Genomic DNA, 24,452 nt, shown 5'->3' with positions numbered 1-24,452 from the left:
GATAGATCAGCTTACAACATAACTTCTATTATCTCTCACGGGCCCAATAAAATTCTCTGCTCATCTGTCTGCGCACAGCCCGTGACCACAATCTGAGCTTACTCCTTCATGCTCTTCTGGGAAATCCTTGCACTTTTCCCCTACTTGGGCCTATGAAGAACATAACATGGCCTTCCAAGCACCACTCAAATAACATCTCACAGTGTCTTCTCTAGCATCTTTCCCAGCCCCATCTCTGCTCAGAAGACTGCTGGAAGCTGCTGCTCCTCCTGAGCTCCTGTGGCGCTTACTATAAGCTAGCAGTACAACTTGGGAATTTTCAAAAGCTGTCTTTTATGAATTATCTCTTTGTGTAGCCTACTTTTACATAATGGTCTATTAGCACTTTAGGAGCAAATATGAAATCTATTTTTTATATCATTCACAGCATCTAGAATAGTGCCTCCTACATAGATTTCTCAGATTAACTGATCCTAATAAATCCTGAGAACAGAAATTTTTTTGCAAATTACTGACATCATATCATTCATAGTAGTATATAGTGAAAATCCTACCTTTCAAAATAGAATACAGTACGTTCTGTTGAGGAAGAAAGTCTGCTTCTTAGCAGGCCTATCAAACCAACATAAGTGGTGCTTTTCCAAAGAAAGAATTTAGAGACTCTCACTAATGCGTAACTTGGGGCAAGTTACTTCATCTCTGTGGACCTCATTTCTCTACCTGTAAAGTGCAAGTTACCTTTTAAATAAGGCCTTTTGACTCTTTTAGGACTCTATCAAGATGAGTCATTTCAGAATAAAGCAGGATCCCATGATTAGAAATCACCTTTTTTGTATTTATGGTGTAAAACATCTATTACACAGATGGCAAGTTTTTAAAGCATACAGGAAAGATAGGTGCCTCTCAGTCTGAGCAGTGCTGACAGTGAAATCTGAGGTAGCGCAGTTCTTGCCCCCACAGCCCTGTGGGAGAGCCACCTGACCAACAGGGTGACCTGAAGTGTGCCCGCGGTGCCTGCTCTGCCGGTCAGTCCCAAGGGCGGAGTAAGGGCCTAGATGCTCTCATGGTGGTGAATATGCTCGCACTAAAAGGTCCCTGAATAATCAGGCTTTTCTTTGGTTATCTGACTTAGAGCTTTCTTACTTGAAGTTGTCAAGTTTCAGCCACTGAATTCCTTTCTAGGTGATAGGGTTTTAGAGAAAAAGTATCCCTGTCTGTGGCCGAGTACCAGAGTAGGTAACCTAGATAAGCAATTAGTTTCCCTTCCGGAATGCTTTTTAAGCCAGGAAAGCCCTTACATTAACCTAAGGTTTCCTTGAGCCTTGAGTTGCTGTAGAAATTCCAAACCTCTTAGAAAGAGCTTTCTCCTGCAGGAGGCAAGGGAGAAGCCGCGAAGTGCGGCTGTCAGTTAAGCGTGGTCACGTGTCCGCAGGCCCCGCCCCCGGAGCCCCGAGGTCTGGGTGGATCGCGCGGCTGCTGCAGAGCAGTCGGAGCGGCGCGGCGCGAGGGAGAGGCAGGGGCGGATGGCTGCCGGGGGGCCGGGCGCTGGGAGGGGAAGCCTGCCTGCCGGTAGTGCCTTGCTGTAGGGCGGGCTCGGCTCCCAACGACTGTGAGGGTTTGCGGGGGCACTGGGGGAAGCATGGTGGCTCATGACGAGATTGGAGGTCTCTTGCCCATCAAGAGGACTATACGAGTCCTGGACGTTAATAATCAGTCCTTCAGAGAACAAGAGGTAAGACCAAAGGAAGGTTTTCTAATTCCACGGAACTTTGAAGATTTTTCACAATTTATTAACAGGATGATTTTAAACTTAGCTTTTGATCTCACTGAGTGTTAAAATGTAGGACTTTGATTTCTATGCAGGTTTGAAATGTGTCTGGCTCTATTGTAGAGGTTTATACATAGCATAGCTTGAGTGTACACAGATTTTAAATGTGTATGCTGCTAAATTTGGTTGAATTGGTCACATTTCTGATGCTTAATACATTGTTCTTTTTAACTTGCAGTTATATTACCTAGTCTGAGGAACTGCCTTACGGAGTAAAAGGAAAATAAGAATCCCTTCCTTCCAAGTTCACACTAGTGAACAAATGGCAACTAAAATGCTATCAGACCTAGTGCTTGTTTTTATTTTTATTTTTCTTTCCACATCTAATAAGTTTATTTTGTGCAACTTTTTTTTTTTGGAAAGGAAAATATGTTAAAATATTTAAACCACCAAACCATTATTTAGATTACTTCTCCCCTCCTTGCTTTAATTTTCTAAAGTCATTATGGTTTTTAAAAGTCTTTATGAACATTTATCAAAATAAGTCAAGTGATTTTTGTGCCATTTTATTTAATTTTGACAGCTGATCTAATACTATATGGATATCCACTTTGCACCGCTTACCCTAGGGTATGTACTACGTTATCACCTAGGGGACAGAAGCAGTGCTCCTGTGTTCACTTAACTACATACTTCTTAGCTTGATTGTGGTGATAGTTTTGTGGCTGTATACTTGTATCAAAACTACCTAATTACACATTTTCAGTATGTGCAGCCTGTTGTATACCTCAGTAAAGCCCTGTATCGTACATACACACACCTTCTGGTAGTTAAAATAGCTGCCGTCTTTAGGAGTTATGCTTTCATTTGGTATACTTTAGCTTTGGTTTTTGTTTTTCTGTTTGGTTTTGGCTTTTGCTTTTATGTTTCAGTTTTCTCAAAATGTGTAAGCATTTCCTTTGAGTCGGGCAAGTCATACATGGTCATCAGTGTAAATATTGAAACTGATCATTTTTTGGACCATCAGGAACCACCAAGTCTTTTGTGGTTGGTATCAGGCATCGGCCATGTTTCTGGCATACCTTTATTCCAAAGATTTAAAACACTGGGAATGTTGTCAGGTTCTTAGTAGTAGCAATAACAACCTTAAATAAATGACTAAATTTGACTATTTCTATTACTAAGTAGAAAGGGAAGAAATCATGTAATCATAACTCTTTTATCTTTTTATAAATGTTTTTCTTTTCTTTTTTCTTATTTTAAAGGTCTTGCCAAAGAGAGAAGATTATGTATCCAGTAACCCAAACAAATAAACCCAAATATATACTGGGTTTTTTTTTCTTTTTAACTACGATTTATTTATTTATTTACGTGAACTCTGTATCCAGTGTGGGTTTCAAACTCACAACCCCAAGATCAAGAGTCACATGTTCTACTGACTGAGGCAGCGAGGTGCCCCTATACTGGTCTTTCTTCCTTCCTTCCTTTCTTTTTTTCTTTTTTTTTTTAAGTGTCTTGATTTGGTTGACTATAGAAGAGACCCTCCTATCCTATCCTCTTTCATGACATTATTAGTAGCAAAAAACTTCTTACCCAAAAAAAAAAAAACCTGCGTTCACAACAGTTTTTCCATGTTGTTGTTTTTATGTGCAAGATACATCCCAGTAAAAGACTTAAAATCCATCTTAACAATTTTCTCTTTACAACTGGATTAGTAAAATAAATTGATTAAAAAGTTGGTCTAAAAGCAGATACCCTAAAATAATGCATGTGATTGCCTGGCTAAACTAGATAGTCTGGTTAAAACCTAACCTAAATAAACAACATAAATTTATGTTAGAGGTATTGGGGTATTTCTCCCTCTCTGTGAACTTTGGCCCTGGTGAAGACTGGCTACTGGAGAAAGTTCTGGTGTATGGAAAACTTGTTGGTATTCCTTATTTATTCTCATAGATGTGCAGAGTATCTTTTGAGGAGAGTATATAGTTTCACCATCTGCATTGGCTCTCTAAGCTTTTTGTATTCACCATGACACTGTTAACAGGACTCCAGAACAGAAATAACAGCAGCAACAAAACCATTTTGTAAGCCTTATTTTAAGTGGTAGTAAGACAGGTAGACTTCTACCCCTCTCTCCCTTCCTCACCTCCAAACCCTGTACCTGCATCCTGTGTGTGCAAAGTGGCAGGTGTGGGTGTAACACCAGTTCTCGAAAAACTTTGTCTTTGAAATAGTTTTGTGACAGTGCAGATGTTTAGGTTCTTAATAACCAAACCAAGATCATCCAGATGATTCATCTGGATCTCTAAAGAAAAACTTTTGGTTATAGCTTACATAGGCAGAATCCTAACCTGTGTTTTAAAAGAAATTTTTGTCCCAACCTTTAAGGTGACCCTATATAATAGATGACTGCCTGATGCATATCACTATGCCACAGAAGTTTCCTCTGTGTGATATTTTTTCTCAAATACTGTATGTGTATCCTAAGGTTAGAAGTGAACCATCTTCAGCTTTACATTTCAGTTACTTTTTAAGTTATTAAAATTTTTCATACTCTTGAAATATATATGCTGAAAGTTTGTGTTGTGTCTCCTAAACGTTCATCACATATATCCTTTTAGTAAGGCAGTAAGTAGGTCCTTTACTTTTGGATCCCCAAAAACATGTGTGAAAAGTACAGAGGTATCCACCCCCACCCCCCCATTTCCTGATTTAGTACTGTACTTAACTTACAGGGCATTTGGAGTCTCCTGCTCTAGTGACTGAGCTAGCCTGGAGCTCTTACCAAGACAGTTTAGATTAGATAAACTCCTAAGACTGCCATATCCTTTGTGAAGATGGGAGATAGATGGCTTTCTGAAAGACTGTAGAACATGCTTAACCACCAAATACTGCTCAGCGTAAATATCCTGCCACCCTAAATGGACTGCAGAAACAAAATCCATATTAATTTCAGAAAGATGTTTTAGATATATTTAACATTTAACTATCTAAATCTAAGTTCTGTAGTTTTAACTTTAAACATCACATAATTTTGAGTTACCAGGAAATCAGTAGTTGAACAGTAACTGATCCTATAAAGATAAGAATTTTTTATCATTAACCTGATTTAATATAAAAAAATAGATCCAAAAATCGTTTCCTCCCATCCAAACTAACTTTTCAAGTTCACTGGGAAGAGCACATTTCCAAAGACGTTTTACGTTGAAATGACTCAACTTGTGACTTATTAGGAAGTCAAATTTGTTATGTTTTAAACAGGGAAGAAGAATTAACCTCTGTTTCCAAAAAGTAGAACAGAACTTTCTGACAATTGCTTTGTTTCTAGTTCGTGTTGGCATATCTTACTTTGTGAGGAGGTAATTCTATCTCCACTCAAACAGAAGACTCTTTGTACTGTCTTTACTAAATAGAAAGGAATGCCTTCTGCCAGACCTTCTGCCCATGCATGTGTCACTTCAGTCTTGCACAGATGTATGTTGTAAAGGCATCTGCACATGTCCTTGGCCACACAGTGTGTCATTTTACTACATATCTTGAGGTTTTCTTTTTTAGTTCATTTAACATTTGCACATTAGTGGTTTTATATTCAGAGTTTTACTTCAGGGTTAATTATTTTGGTGGGAGAGTTGATCTACAACTCTACCTCTTAGGGCCTTCAAAGACCTGAGCTACTTATCTGCCCAGTCTCCTTCCTTAGTGAGTCACATTCCCTTCTGATATGAGTGTGTACCTTTAGGAGCTGTAATAGGCCTTCCGTCACTGAAGATTCAAATCATGGAAGGTTCTTTCCAGAGAATTGTAACTCTTTCAGCCATTTTATTCTTAAATTATACTAAGGGGACTATTTTTACTCCATTTTCTCATACCTTACTTTTTTATATGTCATATCAAAGAATTTTTAGAAAAAATGTTTCATCTGTCATTTTTAAATGGTAATTTTTATTTTTACGTGTTATCTTTATTTTTAAGGTGATTTTTAATTATATATCCTTTTGACTTATCAGAATTATTTTGTCAAGTATGCCACAATTGTCAAAAGCACCAAATACAAATAATTATATTCCTTGGACATGTAAAAGACAGACCTGATGTTCTTTACTTCAGTAGCTGAAGAGTCACTAACGCTACACCTCCATTTCCCTAGCAGTAGAATTAGAATAATGTGATGTGTAAAGTTTGAGATCCTTGAATGTTTAAGTGATGTGTTTACTAACCTATTATTTTTGAGACACTATGTGTAAAATAGCTATTTCTTCTCAACTTGTATATATTTTTCCTTTAACAAATTAAATGTTTGAGAGAGAACCTAATTATTCATAAATCCCAGTGTTTATGTAGAAAGTGGAAATATTTCTAAGAATGTTAGTAATAGCAGAAACTTAGTGTGTTCCAGGCATTGTTCAAGCCACTTAAAAGTGTCTTATTTAATCTTCATAACAACTTTATAAGACAAGGTCTAATATTAACCGCATTTTACAGATGAGAAGACTGAGGCCCAGGGTATTCCCTAGCAAGTGCTAGAACCCGGATTTGGGCCCAGTCAGTCTGATCCCAGAGCCTGGAGTTCTCGCCTAACCCTGTCCTGCCTTTGCTTGAACACCTCCCGTGACAGGGATGCTCTACCTTCAGAGTTGGCCCGTTCCAGTGGCAGATAATGTTCATTTAAAAGCTATTCTCTAATTGAAGTACTTAAGAATGAAATGATACGATGTCTGGGATTTGCTTTAAAATAGATGAAACAGATTCTCACACCAAAAACTACTAAAGCTGAGTGATAAGTCCATGGGATCCATTATGCTATTATTTTTCACTTTTGTGTATGTTTGAAATTTTTCATAATAATCAGGTACTTTTTAAAAGTGACTCTCTATGTTAAACTAAAAAGTTATATACAACTCTGGAGTCTAATGTCTTTGTTTTCATTTTAGTTTCTCTTCTGTGTAGTGATAATATTTGTTCTGTTCTCAAAGTGATATTCAGCTGGTGTTTCTCATACCATTAATTTTTTTAATAATTTACTGTTACTCAGTAGGGTTCTTAGTATTTTAACAATAAAGGACAACATTCATTTTCAGAGTGTCATGTTTCTCTATTTTATAATGTACCAGTATTGGTTTTTGTCCAGCTTTGTCCAAACTTGTTTGAAACCACTACACCTAAACACACATTTAGTATAACCTGTTTTTGTTTTTACAGGAGCCAAGCAATAAAAGAGTTCGACCTCTCGCTCGGGTCACATCCTTGGCAAATTTGATCTCTCCTGTAAGAAATGGAGCAGTCCGACGCTTTGGTCAAACAATTCAGGTAAGCAAGGGAGGGGCTGGAAGGTGAGTAATGTAGTAAGGGGGCTTTTTACAGAAGCCTAAAATTTGTATTTTCCTTTGAGCTGTACAAAGAGTTTTACACTATTACATTTAAACAAAGTTTTTTTTAACATGCTAGTAAGGAATATTTTTACTAGAATAGTATTTATATTTATATTTATATAACTCCATTATATTAAGTTACATCTTCTATCAAAGCAGAGTTTTAGATAGTTTTTATTCCCAAAAACGTAATTTTGGCTGATAAGTAGTTTAGAATGATAGATTGAAGCTTGGACAAATGATTGTCTTATGTGTTGAGAAATTCTCAGAACTTTGTTTTTGTCTATTTTTTTAAGAAAAAGGAATAAATACTATCCTTTGAATCTCTCTTTTGTTCACCTCTTTTTTCTTTCTTTTTCTTTCTTTTTTTTTTTATTTATTTTATTTTTTTTATTTTAAGTCATTTACCCTTCGTGGTGACAGCAGATCCCCGGCTTCTGCCCAGAAGTCATCTAGCAGATCAACAGTTCCAACACCTGCCAAAAGGAGAAGCAGTGTCCTGTGGTCAGAGATGTTAGATGTCAGTATGAAAGAGTCTTTAACTACCAAAGAAATCAAACGTCAGGAGGTAAGCTGGCATTCAGTAGCAAGGCCATATGTATTGGCTTATACTAAAAACAAAATTGTCCCTGTTTTTTAAAACATAATGTTTTGTCAGAAGAATAGCAGACTAATGCCTGAGGCAAAAATCAGCAGCATTTTAATATCTCAGTGGTAATCCACAACACATGCTGAGCAGCAACACTTCGTGATGAATGGTGGTCATCAGAGTTAACTCTAATGGGGTAAAGTTGTAAAACATGGCAACCTCTTGAGACTCCATTTTGAATTACAGTTTTCAGACGGAGTCACTTTAAAAAACACTCTTCAAAACAGTTAAATAATTAATGATAAAAATAATAATAATAATTAATGATAAATATCAGTTGCATATAATTTTCCTTTCTCAAAGGAAGGAGTGACCTATAATGTTTGCTGGATCTTTTTTTTTCTTTTTAGGCAATATATGAAATGTCCCGAGGTGAACAGGATTTAATTGAGGATCTCAAGCTTGCAAGAAAGGTCAGTAAATAACTTTTTATCACATGCCCTAGTTTTAAAAAATTATATTTCACAAGTTATAAACTTCTTATATGGCTTTAAATCTCTTCAAATATGAATATCAGTAAGAGAATCTGTTTGGGTATTAATATATACTTCAGTTTCTTTTATGTATAACAAATAGAATCCACGCTTAGCTTTTATATAGTTAGTCATGTTTGCGTTCAAGGAAGGTCTCTCATCATGTTTTATTTGCTTGATCTCTTTGGGTGACATACTTCTCCCCTTCTGATAGGCCTACCATGACCCTATGTTAAAGCTGTCTATTATGTCAGAAGAGGAACTCACCCATATATTTGGTGATTTGGATGCTTACATACCTCTCCATGAAGGTAAGATATGCTATTTAATTTTCGTTAGTATCTGAACAGCATTAACAATTTGGGGCAGAGCCGACATGGGGCTTGATCTCACGACCCTGACATCATGGTCTGAGCTGAAATCAAGAGTCAGATGCTTAACCGAGTGAGGCACCCAGTGCCCCAACACAAGTTTTTTTGAATCTAAACTTCTAATTTAGTGCTGAATTATTTTTTTAAATAACTTTGTTATTGGTATTTCTGCCTTTTTGCATTTCAGATTTGTTGGCTAGAATAGGAGAAGCGACCAAACCTGGTGGAACAGTGGAGCAAATTGGTCACATTCTTGTGAACTGGGTATGTAGTGAGTTGCTTACACCAGATAGTTTTTTACATATATGCCATACTCGTCATTTGTGTTGAATAGCAGATCTATTTGATCTAGTAACTAAATTCTAAAAACAGATAAAAAGGCATTAAAACTGAACAAAATTATATAGCTGTAAGAAGTTACAGTGTTTAAAAAAAAAACTTCATGAATGATAGGGATTTATTTGTTTTAAAAATATATTCCTCTTTAGACAGAATTCCCACATTATGTGTTTTGTTCCCTTAGTTAACATTTGAGTGCCTGCTAGATGCTCGGTGCTTTTCTAGGAGGGACCACGGGGGATTCAGTGGAGAAAGATGTCTCCACATTGATAATCTAGTGAGAGGATAATCAAGTACATAAGCAGTCTCAAGGTTGGTGATGACCGGGGTGGAGGAACTCAGGTGCCCTGAGAATATAGAAGACTAGCATCTAACTGAGGCTGGGAGAAAGTAGGAGTCATGGGTCTTTAGTTGGATTTAGTCAAATTATAGGGAAATTAAAAAAGGACATTCTGATGTTGGCTCAGAACACTACCCTACCCCTGTTATCATCTGTAAGGAAATTTTCACAGCTTGTTTAAACTTTCAGAATTAGCTGTAAGTTTTGTGTTTTCACAAAAACATGTATCATACCATGTTTTCTCTTATTATTCTTCAGTTGCCAGGCTTGAATGCTTACAAAGGCTACTGTAGTAACCAGCTGGCAGCCAAAGCTCTTCTTGATCAAAAGAAACAGGATCCACGAGTCCAAGACTTCCTCCAGCGATGTCTTGAGTCTCCCTTCAGTCGAAAACTAGATCTTTGGAGTTTCCTAGATATTCCTCGAAGTCGCCTGGTCAAATACCCTTTACTGTTAAAAGAAATTCTTAGACACACTCCAAAAGACCACCCTGATGTTCAGCCTCTGGAGGAAGCTGTAAGTCCAGTAAATTATTTGTACATTTTTCAAGTTTATATATTAGCTTGCCTTAGAAAGGTATACAATGATACTCTCAAATCTTACGCATAGTGCAGCATGGTGAAGCGTTCTGTTGTGTTAAGTACCCAATACACTAGTGCACTAAGCAATAGAGACGTAACGTATTTTATATTTATATTGTAATCAAAAGACTAGATTCTAATATCTGATCTCTTCCACTAGCTAGCTGTGTGACTTCAGGCAAGTCACCTGATTTGGCTGAGGCTGTTTTTTCATCTATAAAATGAAGGGACTGACTGAATTATCAGATTTCTAGAATCCCTTCAAGCTTTTATTTTATTTTATTTTATTTATTTATTTTTTAAAGATTTTATTTATTTATTTGACAGAGAGAGACAGCGAGAGAGGGAACACAAGCAGGGGGAGTAGGAGAGGGAGAAGCAGGCTTCCCACCAAGCAGGGAGCCCGATGCGGGGCTCGATCCCAGGATCCTGGGATCATGACTTGAGCCGAAGGCAGGACACTTAACGACTGAGCCACCCAGGCGCCCCAGCCCTTTCAAGCTTTTAAAATCCTGTAATTTTAATATCATGTTTTAGCCCTACACAGAACAGCCCTGCTGAAAATGCCTCATTGATTTCTTGATAATTTTTAGATACTGATAATACAAGGAGTTCTCTCTGATATCAACTTGAAGAAAGGTGAATCAGAATGCCAGTATTACATTGACAAACTGGAGTATCTAGACGAAAAGCAGAAGGATCCTAGAATTGAAGCAAGCAAAGTATTGCTCTGCCATGGGGAGCTGAAGAATAAAAATGGACATGTGAGTGTATTTTCACACTAACTAATATGAAGTGAGCTATTACTTTCATCTTCCTACCTTGTTTAATTTTTTCTGCGTAAGTCATGAAGCAGGTTTTAAAATAAATTCATCACACAATGAAAGAAAGTTTCTGGTTTTTATTTTATGTTAACAGCTTTGATAAAGCAAACTTTGGTTTCTTTTGTGACAGAATGACTTAAATGTCTTGGTAGAAAATGGTTCATACTTTATTTTTTAGTTTGGAAGCATAAATCAACTTGTTTGGCTAGGGGTTCCTTTCTAAATAAATTATTAGTTTCATAATAAAAAAGCGTGTCCTTCAAAAAATTTTTCAAAGTTTATAGTGATGGAAGTAGCTTTTAGCACTACTAAACAAATTTCTACAGTAGATTGAATGAAAGCAAACTTATTTTTTAAATATTAATTATAAATGTATCTGCTAGAACTAAATGTAAGCATGGATTTTTTTTTTTTAAGATTTATTTATTTATTTGAGACAGCACGTGAGCTGGGGGAGAGGCAGAGAGAGAGGGAGAATCCCAAGCAGGCTCCATGCCCAGTTTGGAGCCTGATGTAGGGCTCGATCTTATGATCCTGAGATCACAACCTGAGCCACCCAGGCACCCCATGGAATGGTATTTTTGTTTCATTGAATGCTTTTCAGAAGGAAGCCCGATTTTTTTTTAAGTTTTTATTTTAATTCCAGTTTGTTAACATACAGTGTGATATTAGTTTTAGGTGTACAATATAGTGATTCAACAATTCCATACATCACCAGTGCTCATCACAAGTGCTCTCCTTCACCCCCATCACCTGTTTCCCCCCACCAGAAGCCCTATTTATAAGTTGAGGTTCTTTTTGGAAAAAGTTGAAACCTGACATCTCTGATTTCTATCATGAAGCCTGATTGTTCTATAAAGGCTTACATTTGTATGGGACAAAATAGAACCATTAACATTTTTAGCAGCTTGCATTTTTTAATCCTTATTTTGTTAGAAAGCTATGGTATACAATACTGGTGTTCCCAGACATGTTACTACTGGTAGGTCTTTGTGGTGCCTAGCGTTTACTCAGCTGTGGCTTAATCTAATGTTACACACTGATAAAAATAGGTTTTATATAGTCTGAGATTAGAAAATCTCTCCAGGTAGAACACGTGTAGCCTTGAAATCACGGTCTTTATGAGGTCATTTGTAAGGATGACTTCAATCACTTAAAATCACAAAGATTCACATTTAGGACATATTTGTTTCTTGTTTCTCCAGAAACTTTACATATTCCTGTTTCAAGACATCTTGGTTTTGACTCGGCCTGTTACACGAAATGAGCGTCACTCCTACCAGGTTTATCGGCAGCCAATCCCTGTCCAAGAGCTGGTCTTGGAAGACCTGCAGGATGGAGACGTGAGGATGGGAGGGTCCTTTCGAGGGGCTTTCAGCAACTCAGATAAAGGTAAAAATATAAGCTTTAAAGTAGTTTACATAAACAGAAACTCAGAATCTAAGTGAATATAGTTTTAATCTTTAAGAATTCTGTCCCTACACAAAAAATTGTAAATGAAATGGGTTCCATTGTCCTGTACCTGTTCCACTCCCTGAAACAGTTGTCAGGTGCTTTGGTGCTCTGACACCAGCAGGTGCATCTAATATGTAACGGGTAGGCCTTTTTGAACATATCTGCCTGATAGACGGGCCTGGGATAAAAACACCCCTGCCCATATTAGGATAGTATGCTGACTTTATTTTACAATAGACTATAAAAAGCCTTTTTTACATTTTTTATTCTTCTAGCTAAAAATATCTTTAGAGTTCGCTTCCAAGACCCCTCTCCAGGCCAGTCCCACACTCTGCAGGCCAATGACGTGTTCCACAAACAGCAGTGGTTCAACTGCATCCGCACCGCCATTGCTCCTTTCCAGCAGGCCACCAGCCCGGCCGAGCTGCAGGGTTTGCCGGAGCTCCACGAGGAGTGCGAGGAGAACGACCCCTCTGCCGGGAACGTCCGAGCCCAGAGAAGGGCGTCCACGGCGTCTAGTGGGACTCAGGTCCAAGTTGCTGGAGACGCTCCAGAGTGCGGCTCCCCGGTGCACACGGCAGGCGACACGAAGAGTGTGAAAGTTCACCAAACACAGGCTGGCTTCCGAAAAGCAAGGGACAAAGCCCAGTGCAGTGGCAAACGGAAGGAGACTCTGGTATAAAGGAAGTTCTGTGTATTAACTGGGGGAGAGACTGTTTATTTATAAATGTGTACAGTTTGTCTTTTCTTGTAATGTGAGCGTGGGAGCATTGCAGGGCTACTTAACACCAGTCTTAACATTTTCTATGTTTTTGGTTGGTTTTGGTGGTTGTTCCTTTTTTTTTTTTTAATGGCAGCTAAAGATACATGCAGATTACTGTTATACTGTAGCCTTTTTTGTTTTTTTTTTTAAGATGTTTTCCCCAGATTATTTAGAACATGCAAGCCTGGTATTTTTAATCAAATGAAATATTTATGAAATGGATTTTCTCTTTATTCTGCATTCATTATGACTTTCTAATACCAACCAATTGTGATATTTAAAATATTTGCCAAAAACTAAAGTTTTGCAAATACTGGGATTTTACCAGTGTTTTTCTGATAAACTTTGTGTGCAGAATTTGAAATTGTAGTATTGGCACCTAAAATCATCATGCAATACATGCTTATGATTTCAGAACTTACACTGAAACATAAGTCCTTGGAGAACAAACCATAAAACTTAATAAGTTTTCCGTTTTATCAACTGGAATGCCTTATATTTGTTTTTCACTGCACATTCCTCATTTTTCATCCATTTAACCTGCCAATTATTTAATTTTTTTAAATTTGTAAAGTAGTTTTTAGTATCTGCTTTTATTTTTTTACTTTGATGCCTTTGCCTTTTCAAATTGGCATGTCTTTAAAGTATTTTTCTTCTTTGATTAAAAATGTGTATGTATGTGTGTGTGTGTATATATATATATCTCTCTCTTTTTTTTTTAAATCATATTAACTTTACCAAGTGAAACCAAGCCATACTGTTTTTGAGCCAATTAAGAAAATTGCAGTTTTTAAAGTGTAGCATGTCAGAGTGGTGAATACACTTGAAAAGACTCTGTGTATTCTGGACTACTGAAAGAAAAATGCCGTAAGGTTTTTGTTGAAAGTTTTAGTGTTGTCTGAAAAACAAGAGGGAAGGCAATTGACTGGTAATAAGTTTAGAAAAAAACACACACAAAAAAAAGAGGGCCTAAGAGAGTAGTTTTGTCTTAAAGTAAAAATGTCTGGTTGCACCAGAACGTGAAAGGAGATAGTAAAAGCTAAACTTGAGGGTGTGTAGTAAGTCGTAGAAGGCTTGGGGGAAGTGACTTTTATTTGCCTTGGTTTATGGGTTTGAAAGGAAACAATGAAATGTGTTGAAAATTTGACCATATTAGATCAGTTTTGGTGGATTTATTCACAAGAGGGAAGAAAGACTGATGAATCTTACTGTAAAATGTTTCTGTTCAAAGGAGGACATAGTATTTAAGGAGGGAAGACTAAAGCCCTGTGTCATGGCAGATCTATATTGGTGATCAGCTCAAGTAAATGTTGACTATTATGTGAACTATATCTGGCCAGTGGAAATGAAAATTGAAAAAGACTGTAAATAGATAATCCAAATGATTTCTCTGTATAAATGAATTATACAATTAAAAAAAAAAAGCACACACATAATCACCCTTAAAGGTTTCTTGGCTGGTGGATGTTGGGGGACATTTGCCAGGATGTGCTAGTTCAGCAGAGGAGGTAATGGCAAGCCTCACAAAAGTTTTTAAAAATCATAAATAAACCCTTGAAATTCATTGATGAGAAAGGGAAAGACTGAATTATAAGGACAAGTTTTGTGAATCTTCTTACACCATTTAGAATACAGTATAATCAGCTATTAGATTAAAGACAGCTGAACATGTGGCAACTTTCTGGATAAAATAGTAAAGCTCGTAGCAAAGCATCCTGATTCATTTCAGATTTTAATTTAAGTATCTCAGATTTCTAAGTTTGGAAATGCAAAGTCAAAAGTATAGGTTACACCAACAGTTGTGATCTGAAAAGTCAGAAAGCAAGATTTCTGATCATTTCTAGAGATATTATATAGAATATTCCTTCCAGAATTCCCTTGATCAGTTTCTGACATTACAGAAACAAGTTCAAATGCTATTAATGGAATGATTTTTTATCAAAAACTGTATCTTCCTTTGGCTTACACAAGGGAGAAAATAAGACCCAGAAACTGAATAATTACATGGAATGAACACTTCATAAATTGCATCTATATTTGAGAGCATTTGATGATCTAGCCAGTAGTTCTCAAACCAGTTCAGACATCAGAATCACCAGGGGTGCTTTTAAAAAAGGAAAAAAAGGGGCTCCTGGGTGGCTCATTCATTAAGCGTCTGCCTTCGGCTTAGAGTCCCAGGGTCCTGGGATCGAGCCCCGCATCAGGCTCCCTGCTCGGTGGGAAGCCTGCTTCTCCCTCTCCCACTCCCCCTGCTTGTGTTCCTGCTCTCGCTGTGTCTCTCTCTGTCAAATAAATAAAATCTTTTAAAAAATTAAAAAATTAAAAAGGTAAGTGGGCCTGCCCCCTAACTCCTCCCCATACAAATACACATTTCACTGATTCAGGATCTTGGGGAGAAGGGGGGGTAGGAGTGAGGGCTGATCATTTGTATTTGTAAATGCTCCCTCCTAGTAATTCTGATACAGTGAACTCCTTGGGTCAGCACATCGTGATCAAGGATCCAGCCGATAGCCATTATGTAAATGATATGCAGTAAGTATCGGCTTTTATCTACCAGCTTCTCAGTTTTCCTTAAACTACTCAGGCTCTGTTGAAGTAAGTCTGATTTTTCTTTTCTAACTTTTTCTTTCTTTTCTTTTCTAACTTCTTTCAGTGAGTGCGCTTATATATTTTGAGCAAAGTTAGTCTCTGGGAAGGTCTTTTTTAAACTCAGGATGTGTGCACACGAGGTGGGATGGGGGGAACCAAGGCACCCACCCAAATTAACTCCAGCAGTCGGGGAATCCAGTGTCATTCAGTCACCCTTGAATCTGTTGAGACTGCCATTTCCTCAACTGACTCAGGTGACCAGTTACTTTTGTGCAGCTGGGTCTACTCGTTTCATGCTTCTCTCAAAATGCAGATCTAGCCCAGTACTTGGTTATTCAATATGTATATAACTAATATTAGTACATTAATTTTGCAAACATCAGCAAATGCCTAGTGGAGGAAGGCTTAAGCCCATCTGTCAATCTTGGTAACCGAGATGCAGACAAAGTAGATGTCTTACAGTTTGTCTTCATCATACTCATAAGTTAAAATTCCTGCCTGTCCCTAGAGATGAAACTGGTCTTCATTGTGTTTAGAAGTCCAAGGGATTCAAAGTACATGATATCTCAACCTCCTTGGGCTTTTCTTAACCAGCATTCAAGAATACCTATGAAAGAATAAGTGTCTTTGTCCATTGAACCTAGTTCCCCTGAGGGGAGTGTCCTATCAAAGAAGATCTCCCTTACTTCAGAGGACTCCAGAATCTCCGAGATCCAAAGGAATTTTGATTTTTGCCTGCATATTTGAACAACTCCAGAGCCAACCGCAAGTCTGAGGATGTCTCAGATGTAAGTGGTTCCTCAGGTCCAGTGGTATGTGATCTTAGTTAGACCACGAGTACTTTGAGACTCCAATACAAGCTATGGGCCCTCTCCCCCCAGAAAATGTATGTATATACACATCCACACAAATTAGGGGGGAGTCAGGGATACTCCCCAAACCTATCTATGGATCCCAAGTTAAACCTGCTCCACTCTGTCCTGACCAGGACTTTGTTTAGGGAAACATGGTGTGGATTCTCGATTTAGAAAATCAAGAGAATATTTAAAAAATTACCTCGAGAGAATGAGAAGACTCTAAAGACGGAGAAAATATTTATGAAAGTCACACCTGACAAAGGACTATTAGCCAAAATATACCACAAACAACAACAACAACAACAAAACTTAAAACTTGACAATAAGAAAATGAACAAACTAGTTAAACAGACACCTCACCTGAGAAGTTGACAGATAACAAGCACAGGAAAAGATTCTCCACATCATGCAGCACTGGGGGAGTAAACGTTCAAACAATGAGAGTCCCCTACAGTCTTGGCATGGTGAGACCCATACCACTGCAACCCCAGACGCACATTCGTTGCTGCTGGAACGCAAAGTGGTGTGGCCATTTTGGAAGACCATTTGGCAGTCTCCTACCAGACTACAAACTACAAAACCCACCGTATGGTCCAGCAGTCATGCTCTGGTATTTACCCAAAGATTTATGCCCACAGAGTGACTTGCACGTGGATGCTTATAGCAGGTTTATTCATAATTGCCAAGAGTTTGAAACGGTAACCAAGATGCTCTTCTTGGTGATAAATAAGTAGACTATGGTGCATTTAGACCTAAATAAGATATTCCAGCACTTAAAAATAAATGAGCTATCAAGCCCCGATAAAACATGGAAGGATCTTAAATGCATATTACTAAGAGAAAAGCCAATCTGAAAAGGCTCCATACTGTAGGATGCCAACTTTATTACATTCTGGAAAAGGCAGAACGAAGGAGACAGTAGGGATCAGTGGTTGCTGGAGGGTGGGGGTAGGGACAGGGATTTTAGGGCAGTGTGTGTGTGTGTGTGTGTGTGTGTGATACTTTAAGGGTAGAAACATGTCATTGTACAATCGTCCAAACCGTAGAATGTGCAACACCAAGAGTGAGCTCGAATGTCAGCTGTGGACTGTGGGTGATGTGACAGTGTAGGTTCACTGTTGTCCCACTCTGGTGGGGGATGTTGATGGTAGGGGTGGCTGTGGGTGTAAGGAAGCAGAGCGTAATGAGAAATCCATACTTTCCACCTAATTTAGTTGTGGACCTAAAGCTGCACTTAAAAAGTCTATTTTGGGGGGAAAAAAATTACCCAGGCCCAGGAAAAAATGTGCAATTAGGAATATATATCTTTCAAGTCCTATCTACAGAGACCAAAATTGGAATACTACTGTAGATATTCTGAGACATTGGATGTAAATGCTCCGCAAAGAGAAAAGGGACCAGTGTGTCTGGGTGTCTGGGCCACAAGCCGTCGCTCTCAAGCCACACCTGTTTAGGGAAATTCTGTGTCCGGAGGCCAGGATCTCAGGTTCTAACACCAGGCCCAGCCACCCAGGGCAGCACACCTCCAAGTCCAGAAGAGTCAGAAGCTAGGGCGTGAAGGTGACTGAGGCCAGTCCTTCACTCGCAGGGGAAAAAGCTAGCCGGGGCAGAAGGTAGCAGAGTCAGCAGCAGCACCCCAGCTGGGTGGGGAGGGGAGCTCCGAACTTGGTTTGTCCTACCCCAGTTGAGTCCGGGATTGGAGCTGGACCCTGTTTTTAGCTAACCTGGGGTCCACCAACGTGGGGCAGAGGCCTCTGCACCCCTCCCTTCCCTCCTCTGCCTCTGGTGGGCAAAGGAAGCAGGCCTGTCCTCCATCTACCACGACCCCACCTAAGGCTTCGTGCAGCCCTGGCACTCACCGCAGTAGGGTTGAGGGTGAGCTCATGGGGGGCCAGGCTGCATGCACCCCTCCGTTGGCCGGTTGGATGTACTCGGTCCCTCCAGGCCCCGCTCCCAGCAGTTCAAACTGCTACTGTCAGTTGAACGTGACTTGAGAGCTTGGCGCCAGGCCTCCCTCCATACCTGGAAACCGCTCCAGGGCTGGAAAAGAGTGTTGTCTGACATCGCCTCCCTTTGCCAACCATCAAGCGTTGACCTTGTCTGTCTTCTCCCCGGCAGACTCCTCCCCAGCACCCCAGCACACCCAGCCCGCGCCGGGCCTGCATGTGTTCTCTCTTTATCTTGGGCGATTTCCAGGTGTGAGCTCAGCCCTCAGCTCCCCACCCAACTGCCCAAGAAACAGGCGGAATCTGTGATGACTGGAGGAGGGGCGGAGCATGCCGTGGGGGACTGTGGGCAGGTGATACCCCCATCAACTCTGAAGATACAGGGGGAGCAAAGCATAGGGTGGGGCTGGAGCCCCCCACTGCCTCCCCTGTCCTCTGTCTCAGATGCTCCCATGCAGTCCCTCTCCAAGGACCGGACACGAGGGAGGGGCTTAGCACAAAGTCTCTGCCCCAAAGGAATACGTAATCCTAAGCAGATGGCAATGAAGCCGACCACAGGGCAAACCTCACAAACCACACGTATAAATAAATAGCTAGTGTATTACTTTTCCATACCATCAAAGGCATGATGCATTTTACGGGGTGGCAGATGTAGGTGGAAATTCAGCACAGGCTTTAAACTCTTGGGATATGGGCAGGCCTGTCACCACGTGTGTTCCTTCAGACCCCTGCATGCGTGCTCATCCCAGGGGGTAGCGCCCTTTTCCAAAACAGAGGAAATGGCAGATACACACCCCTGCACACCCCATCTGAGCAACTGGGGAGGGGTCCCTGAAACCCCGAAATCATGTTTGCCTCCAGGCAAGGAGCATGAAGCAGTCTTTTCCACCGATGGAAACTATTTCTGTCATTCTCTGCTGTTCTAACTCACAGCCACCTCCTCCAGGCTTAATCTCCCAGAACTTTCCAACGAGGTTCTTTGTTGCAGCAACAGACAAGTACAACCTGGGCATCTGCCTACCTTGAAAACAGCCCATTCAAAGGATGCGGAACTTTCCATTGGTTCTGGGAGGTTCTGAAATCAGAGCACGTGGGAGAAGTGACATCCTCACTGGGCATAGCTGAGACCCCCAGGCAGCTCGGGGTCTGTACTTGTCACACACACGGTCTCCCCACCTGGAACACTAGTCCTCTCTCCTCTCCCCCTGCCTCTTCCTGGAAGACCTCCTCATCCCTCAGGACCTAGCTGGCCTTCCCTATGCTAGACAGCCTTCTCTGACTCCCCCGATGTGTCCCCACCCACCCACTCAGGTAAGCGTCACCGCCCTGTGACACACAAACACTTTCCAGCTTGAGCATCGCCTTCCCCACCAGTCTGTGAGTTTGTTGGGTCTTGGTGTCCCCAGGAACTACCACTTCTCCTGACACAGAGAATGTGCGTGAACGGGTTTGCTGAATGGACCAGAATGGCGAAGTTATTTCAGCTCTGTGTTAGCAAGTCAAGGAGACTCCCAGACTCTCAGACCTGGGTGGGCCCTCCAGAGGGCCCCTGACAAGCCCCGCCTCCTGGAATTCACACCGACCCAGGTCCCTTCCCACAACGCAGCCCCGCTGGTCCGCACCACCAACAGAGTAAGATGAACGTGACCACATGTGACTTCCAAGCCCCTTCTGGCTTGCTACGTCTCGGGTCACTCGCTCTGGAGGAAGCCAGACGCCCTGCTGCCCGGATGCTCAAGCAGGCCTGTGGAGAGGCCCCGGGAAGCACAGCCTCCTGCCCACAGCCTGCACCCGTTTGCCCAGCTTCTGGGGTCTCCTGGGGGCAGACCCTCCAACATGCAATCAAGCCTCACCCACTGGCTTCCTGACTTCAGCCTCATGAAAGGTGCTGAGTCAGAACCACTAGCTAGGTTGCTTCCAGAGAAAACTGAGCTAATTCGTGTTTATGATTGTTTTGAGCCACGAGGGTTTCATACCATTTGTTAGGCAGCAACAGGTAACTCACACAAGCCCTGAAAGCTCAGCTGGGTTGTAGCTCTGGCGGGGAGAATCATGGGGGGGGGTCAGGCGTGCGGGAGCTCATCGGCGCCCTGGGATTTGGACCCAGCCAGACAGAACAAATAAGAAGTAAATATCAGGAAGAGAAACCAAGGCCCGTCTCCTGGGGCCCAGAACAGAGGCGTAGGTCACACAAACACTGAGCAGGCGTGGCTGTGGTCTGAGCCCTGGGGCCTGCTGCCCTCTCTCCCTGAATCCTGCGTCCCGGGGGACAGAGTGAATAGGCTGACCTTGACTGCCCCGGTCTTACCCAATCACACTTGGTCTTACAGCCGGGGACTGACTCGTCGACCCCGTTCGGCTGGAGAGCCTCCGCCGCGCTGAGAGCTGGGCCTGGCGTCTCTGACCCCCGCTTGCTCGGCTTCTGGCGGCACTCCCCCTAGCAGGTGGAGGAGCCCCCCCCCCTCTCCATCTTCTCCTCCCTCTCTGCCTCCCTTTGCCCACCTCTCTCTCCCACGTGGATGCCATTCCTAGACGCAGAACAACAGCACGAGACTTGTCAGACTCACAAGCAGTCTGGTTCAGTAACGCAAGAATGGGGTTCTCCAGTAATGGAGAACAACCATTTATTTCTTGGGTGCCCACCACGTGTGTAGAACCCACCCCACTGCTCCTGCCGGCCTCCAGCCTGCAGTCTGTCCCCTTTGCTTCCGGCTCAGCCCCGTCCTGCGCCGAGAGGGCACTCACACTCACCCAGCCCACACCCACACCCCCTCTCCCCACAAACCGCCACTGCTTGGACCAAGGGGTGTGAACAGCAGCGATCCAGTCCCCAGGCCAGAAGCAGACAGGCCCTGAATGTGGGTGCAGGGTCATCTGGGAGGGAACTCCACGCTTCACCAGGAACGTGATCTAGAAGCGGGCGGGGCTCTGGCTGGCATGGCCGCTTGGCCCAGAAGAGTCCTGACCTCCTGGGCTTGGCGAGGGGGGGAGATGCCCCAGTGGCCTCCAAAGTAAAGAGCCCAGAGCAGTGGCCCTGATTTCCCAGGCCTGAGGACAGTGCCTTTCCGGGCACCTGAAATACGACTTGCCCTTTTCTTTACTCCTCGTGACTGACAGCATCTGAAGGTTTGCTTGAGTGTGTCCAAAGGCAGAGCCAAGGTGTGAGCCTTGTCTCCTCACGCAGGAAACCTCAGCGCCACCAGCTCCCAGACCGGATTCTGAGCCTCCTGGGAGCTGACACTGTGGTGGCGGGCTGGTCAGGGCACCTGCGTGGCAGGGGGAGGGGAAGCCCAGTGCCTGACACGGAGTCACCGGTGCACCAAGCCCAAGGCCAGAGTCCCAGAGAAAGTCAGGAGCAAGGGTCCTGAGGCAGGTCCTGGACCAGGCAGGGGAGCCCGGGAGGAATCAGACAGCGCCCGGCCCAACTCCCCCACCACGCCTTGCTACGCGTCCAGGGCCCTGTAGACTCCAGCTCGGGGTCCAGGGAGCAACTGGGCCTGGTCTGTGGACAGACCGTAAGGTGGCCGCCCCCTGGAGAGGGAGGCCTTCCTCGGGTCCCTCTTCAACCCCAAATCACCAGTCTCCCCGTGTGCTTGCTGGAGTTAGAGGGAGCTCCCTAACGGTGGTAGAAGGGCATCACCTTGGGCTGTCCTGAGTCCTGCGGGCCGCCGGCCTTGGCTTGAAAGGCCCAGAGACCATCACTGCGTGCAGTCACCAAGCTGGGGAGACTGGGTCACACAACTGGAGCCCTCAATTCTGCAGGGGCTCCTGCATGGCAGCCTACATCAGCCAAGAAACGTGGAACCAGGGGACACTTAGCACAGTGGCCGTGACATGGGTGTCACAAGGCCCAGGCTCTGGTTCAGACGTCAGGGACGTGGTGGTGGCTGCTAGGAGCCTGCAATCGCTGTGTGTTCATCCCAGCTGTAGTCTGTGAGCCCCAAATGCCTCAGTGCCTCACTCCTGCTTATAAACTTTGTTTTTGTAATGTAACCAAGCTTCTATCCGCTACAGCATCCCGAGGAAACAGCCAGAGAGGTTGACTGTCGGGGTAGGGGCTGGAGTGGCCTGATCTAAACTCATGGGCTAGGTATTCTGGAAATTCGCTTTAGGGAGCCTGGCAGACCTCTCAGAGAGACTGGCGGTGACCCTCAGCAGCTGAGCATCCCCCCAAAGGGACTGTAACGGGGACACACGTGCTGGACGTGTCAAGATGCCGCGGATGGAGATAACAAATGGGGACTTCAAATATTCGCCGCCAATCGAAGTCATGGTCCTGGATGAGCTCGGAGTGGCAGGCACAGGGCTGTCATCGAGCCTGGAGGCCTGGGCAGCGCGTCTGCTGGGCGCCGCTGTAAGATTATCCGGGACGAGGCTGGGCGGCCAGTCCTCCACAGCGCAGCTTAAAGAGTTGAGCCGATGGGATAACCCCTCGCCTCTGTGGACCTCTGCACGGAATTTTATTTTTAAATGGTTTCCCTGCTGAAGTGCGTGGGGCCATGGAAATGGCGGGGAGCTTCTGTGAACTTCACTTAAGGCACATTCCCCAGCAGCTTCGCTAAAACAGCATGGGACAGGAAAGACTTCAGGCCTGGAACAGCTTCAGTCAGAACCCCTTTCCTGCACCGTAGTGACCTTGATGCCTCAGAGTGGCTTCAAGGCTGGCCGTGCCCCACACCCCCACTTCACACTGATCCCCTGGCCCCCACCTCCCGCACCCCCTCCAGGGCAGAGCTTGCTGTGTTCAGAAATGTTCCTTCATCAGCTGAGCGCAGGCCTGGGGGATGCTGGGCCAGGGGTAGGCTCCTGTCATCTGGCGATCCTGAGTCTCACAGGGAGTTGTCCCCCCTACCCCCAGCCGCGGGCCCCCATGGCTTGTCCTTCCCACATTCTGCAAGCTCTTGCATTTCCCTGAGGAGCCAGCTCAATGTCCAGGCTGGGTGGCGTTGGCCTCCCAGCAATTGTCCCCACGTTTTACCTGGGGGGACCTGGGGGGCCCCCAGACTCCACCATGCACCTTTCCACCTCACCCCCAGTCTGGGCAGGACGGCCACCACCTGGGATGATGGGGAAGAGAGGTCCTCATCCTGCCCCAGGCCATGGAGGAGGGCTGCTCCGGACCGCTGTGGCCTGCCAGCCTCGGAAAGCCGAGCTTGTGTGTGTGCCGGGAGGCCCGCAGAAGGACAAGGCGCAGACAGGGCCGCCCTGGAGGGCGATCCTGGGCACAGCGCGCCCCTCTGGCACCTGTCTGCACGGCTCTGTACGGCGGAAGCTTCCAGAAGTGATTGGCCTGAGGCCCTGGCTGCAGAGCCCGAGTGTGTCTGCCACAGGCCCGTCCATCCTGGGGGCCTGGGCTGGACGTGCATCCGTCCTGGCCTCACCGGAGCACACGTTCGATCTCCGGCGCTCCTGAGCCGGACGCACACAAGCGCTCTTGGCTTCCCAGGGCTCTTGTGCGCCGGGCACAAGGACAGCCGCCGGTCCCGAGACCAAAAGTGGCTCTGGGGCTTTTCTTGATGAGCAAAAACAAAAGTGCTGAGGCCTCCAGGAATTTTTCAAAACCTCTGATGAAACAAATCAGAAGATTTTTGGAAGCTGTGTCTTTACAAGGTCCCCTCTGTGGCGGTGGCCAGATCTTGGCCTCCGGCTTGGGTCCTGAGCCCTTGCTTCTCCCTGGGCGTCTTTGCAGGTGATATCCTCTCCCCTGCTCTTTCTACTCCATGTCCCCCACCCTCCTGCCCACCCACACCTGTGACCGTATCCTCGGGGACCCCGGGCAGGCCCAGGGCTCTGTGGCCTGGGTCCCGTCCTCCATGTACGAGGGAGGGGGGCTTGGTCACCCCTGTATTTCCAGAGGGTCCCCGCTCTGAGAGTCACTATCACGAGCCGGCGTCGTTTGCACGCTTCTCTGCTGGATATGTTTCCATCGGCAGGTTCTGTATTTATTCTAAAAGACCCCCTTTATGTCCTGATTACTAAATAGAAAACCAGCTTCCTTTGCTACAAATAGGAGGAAACAGTAACAATCAGCGTTCTGAAAACAAAATTATATTAACAAATCCTGCCTAGATACTAAAGGGAGGTCTGCTCTCACCTTTGTGATATTTGTCATTTTATGTCCTAGAGTC

General features: G+C 43.6%; 1 protein-coding gene across 2 annotated transcripts in view; it reads left to right on the top strand.

Annotated features, from left to right (window-relative positions):
• Positions 1 to 14,379, top strand: part of NET1 (neuroepithelial cell transforming 1) — a 60,246-nt gene extending 45,867 nt beyond the window's left edge. Inside the window, exons 1-10 of one of the 2 annotated variants that reach the window (XM_025853533.2) lie at positions 1,493 to 1,732; positions 6,968 to 7,075; positions 7,538 to 7,705; positions 8,137 to 8,199; positions 8,474 to 8,570; positions 8,818 to 8,894; positions 9,568 to 9,825; positions 10,484 to 10,654; positions 11,920 to 12,106; positions 12,445 to 14,379. In XM_025853533.2, the coding sequence (XP_025709318.1) occupies positions 1,640 to 1,732; positions 6,968 to 7,075; positions 7,538 to 7,705; positions 8,137 to 8,199; positions 8,474 to 8,570; positions 8,818 to 8,894; positions 9,568 to 9,825; positions 10,484 to 10,654; positions 11,920 to 12,106; positions 12,445 to 12,851 (1,629 nt within the window). In that variant the 5' untranslated portion in view covers positions 1,493 to 1,639 and the 3' untranslated portion in view covers positions 12,852 to 14,379. Of the gene's footprint in view, positions 1 to 1,492; positions 1,733 to 6,967; positions 7,076 to 7,537; positions 7,706 to 8,136; positions 8,200 to 8,473; positions 8,571 to 8,817; positions 8,895 to 9,567; positions 9,826 to 10,483; positions 10,655 to 11,919; positions 12,107 to 12,444 lie in introns of those variants that run through there. The other variant, XM_025853530.2, reaches the window with a different exon arrangement.
• The last annotated feature ends 10,073 nt before the right edge of the window (positions 14,380 to 24,452 follow it).

This window comes from Callorhinus ursinus, unplaced genomic scaffold (genome assembly GCF_003265705.2).
Source record: "Callorhinus ursinus isolate GAN/ISIS: 27379988/994484 unplaced genomic scaffold, GSC_fseal_2.0 scaffold36, whole genome shotgun sequence".
Classification (NCBI taxonomy): Eukaryota; Metazoa; Chordata; class Mammalia; order Carnivora; family Otariidae; genus Callorhinus; species Callorhinus ursinus.
This window is presented reverse-complemented; position numbering and strand designations above follow the sequence as displayed.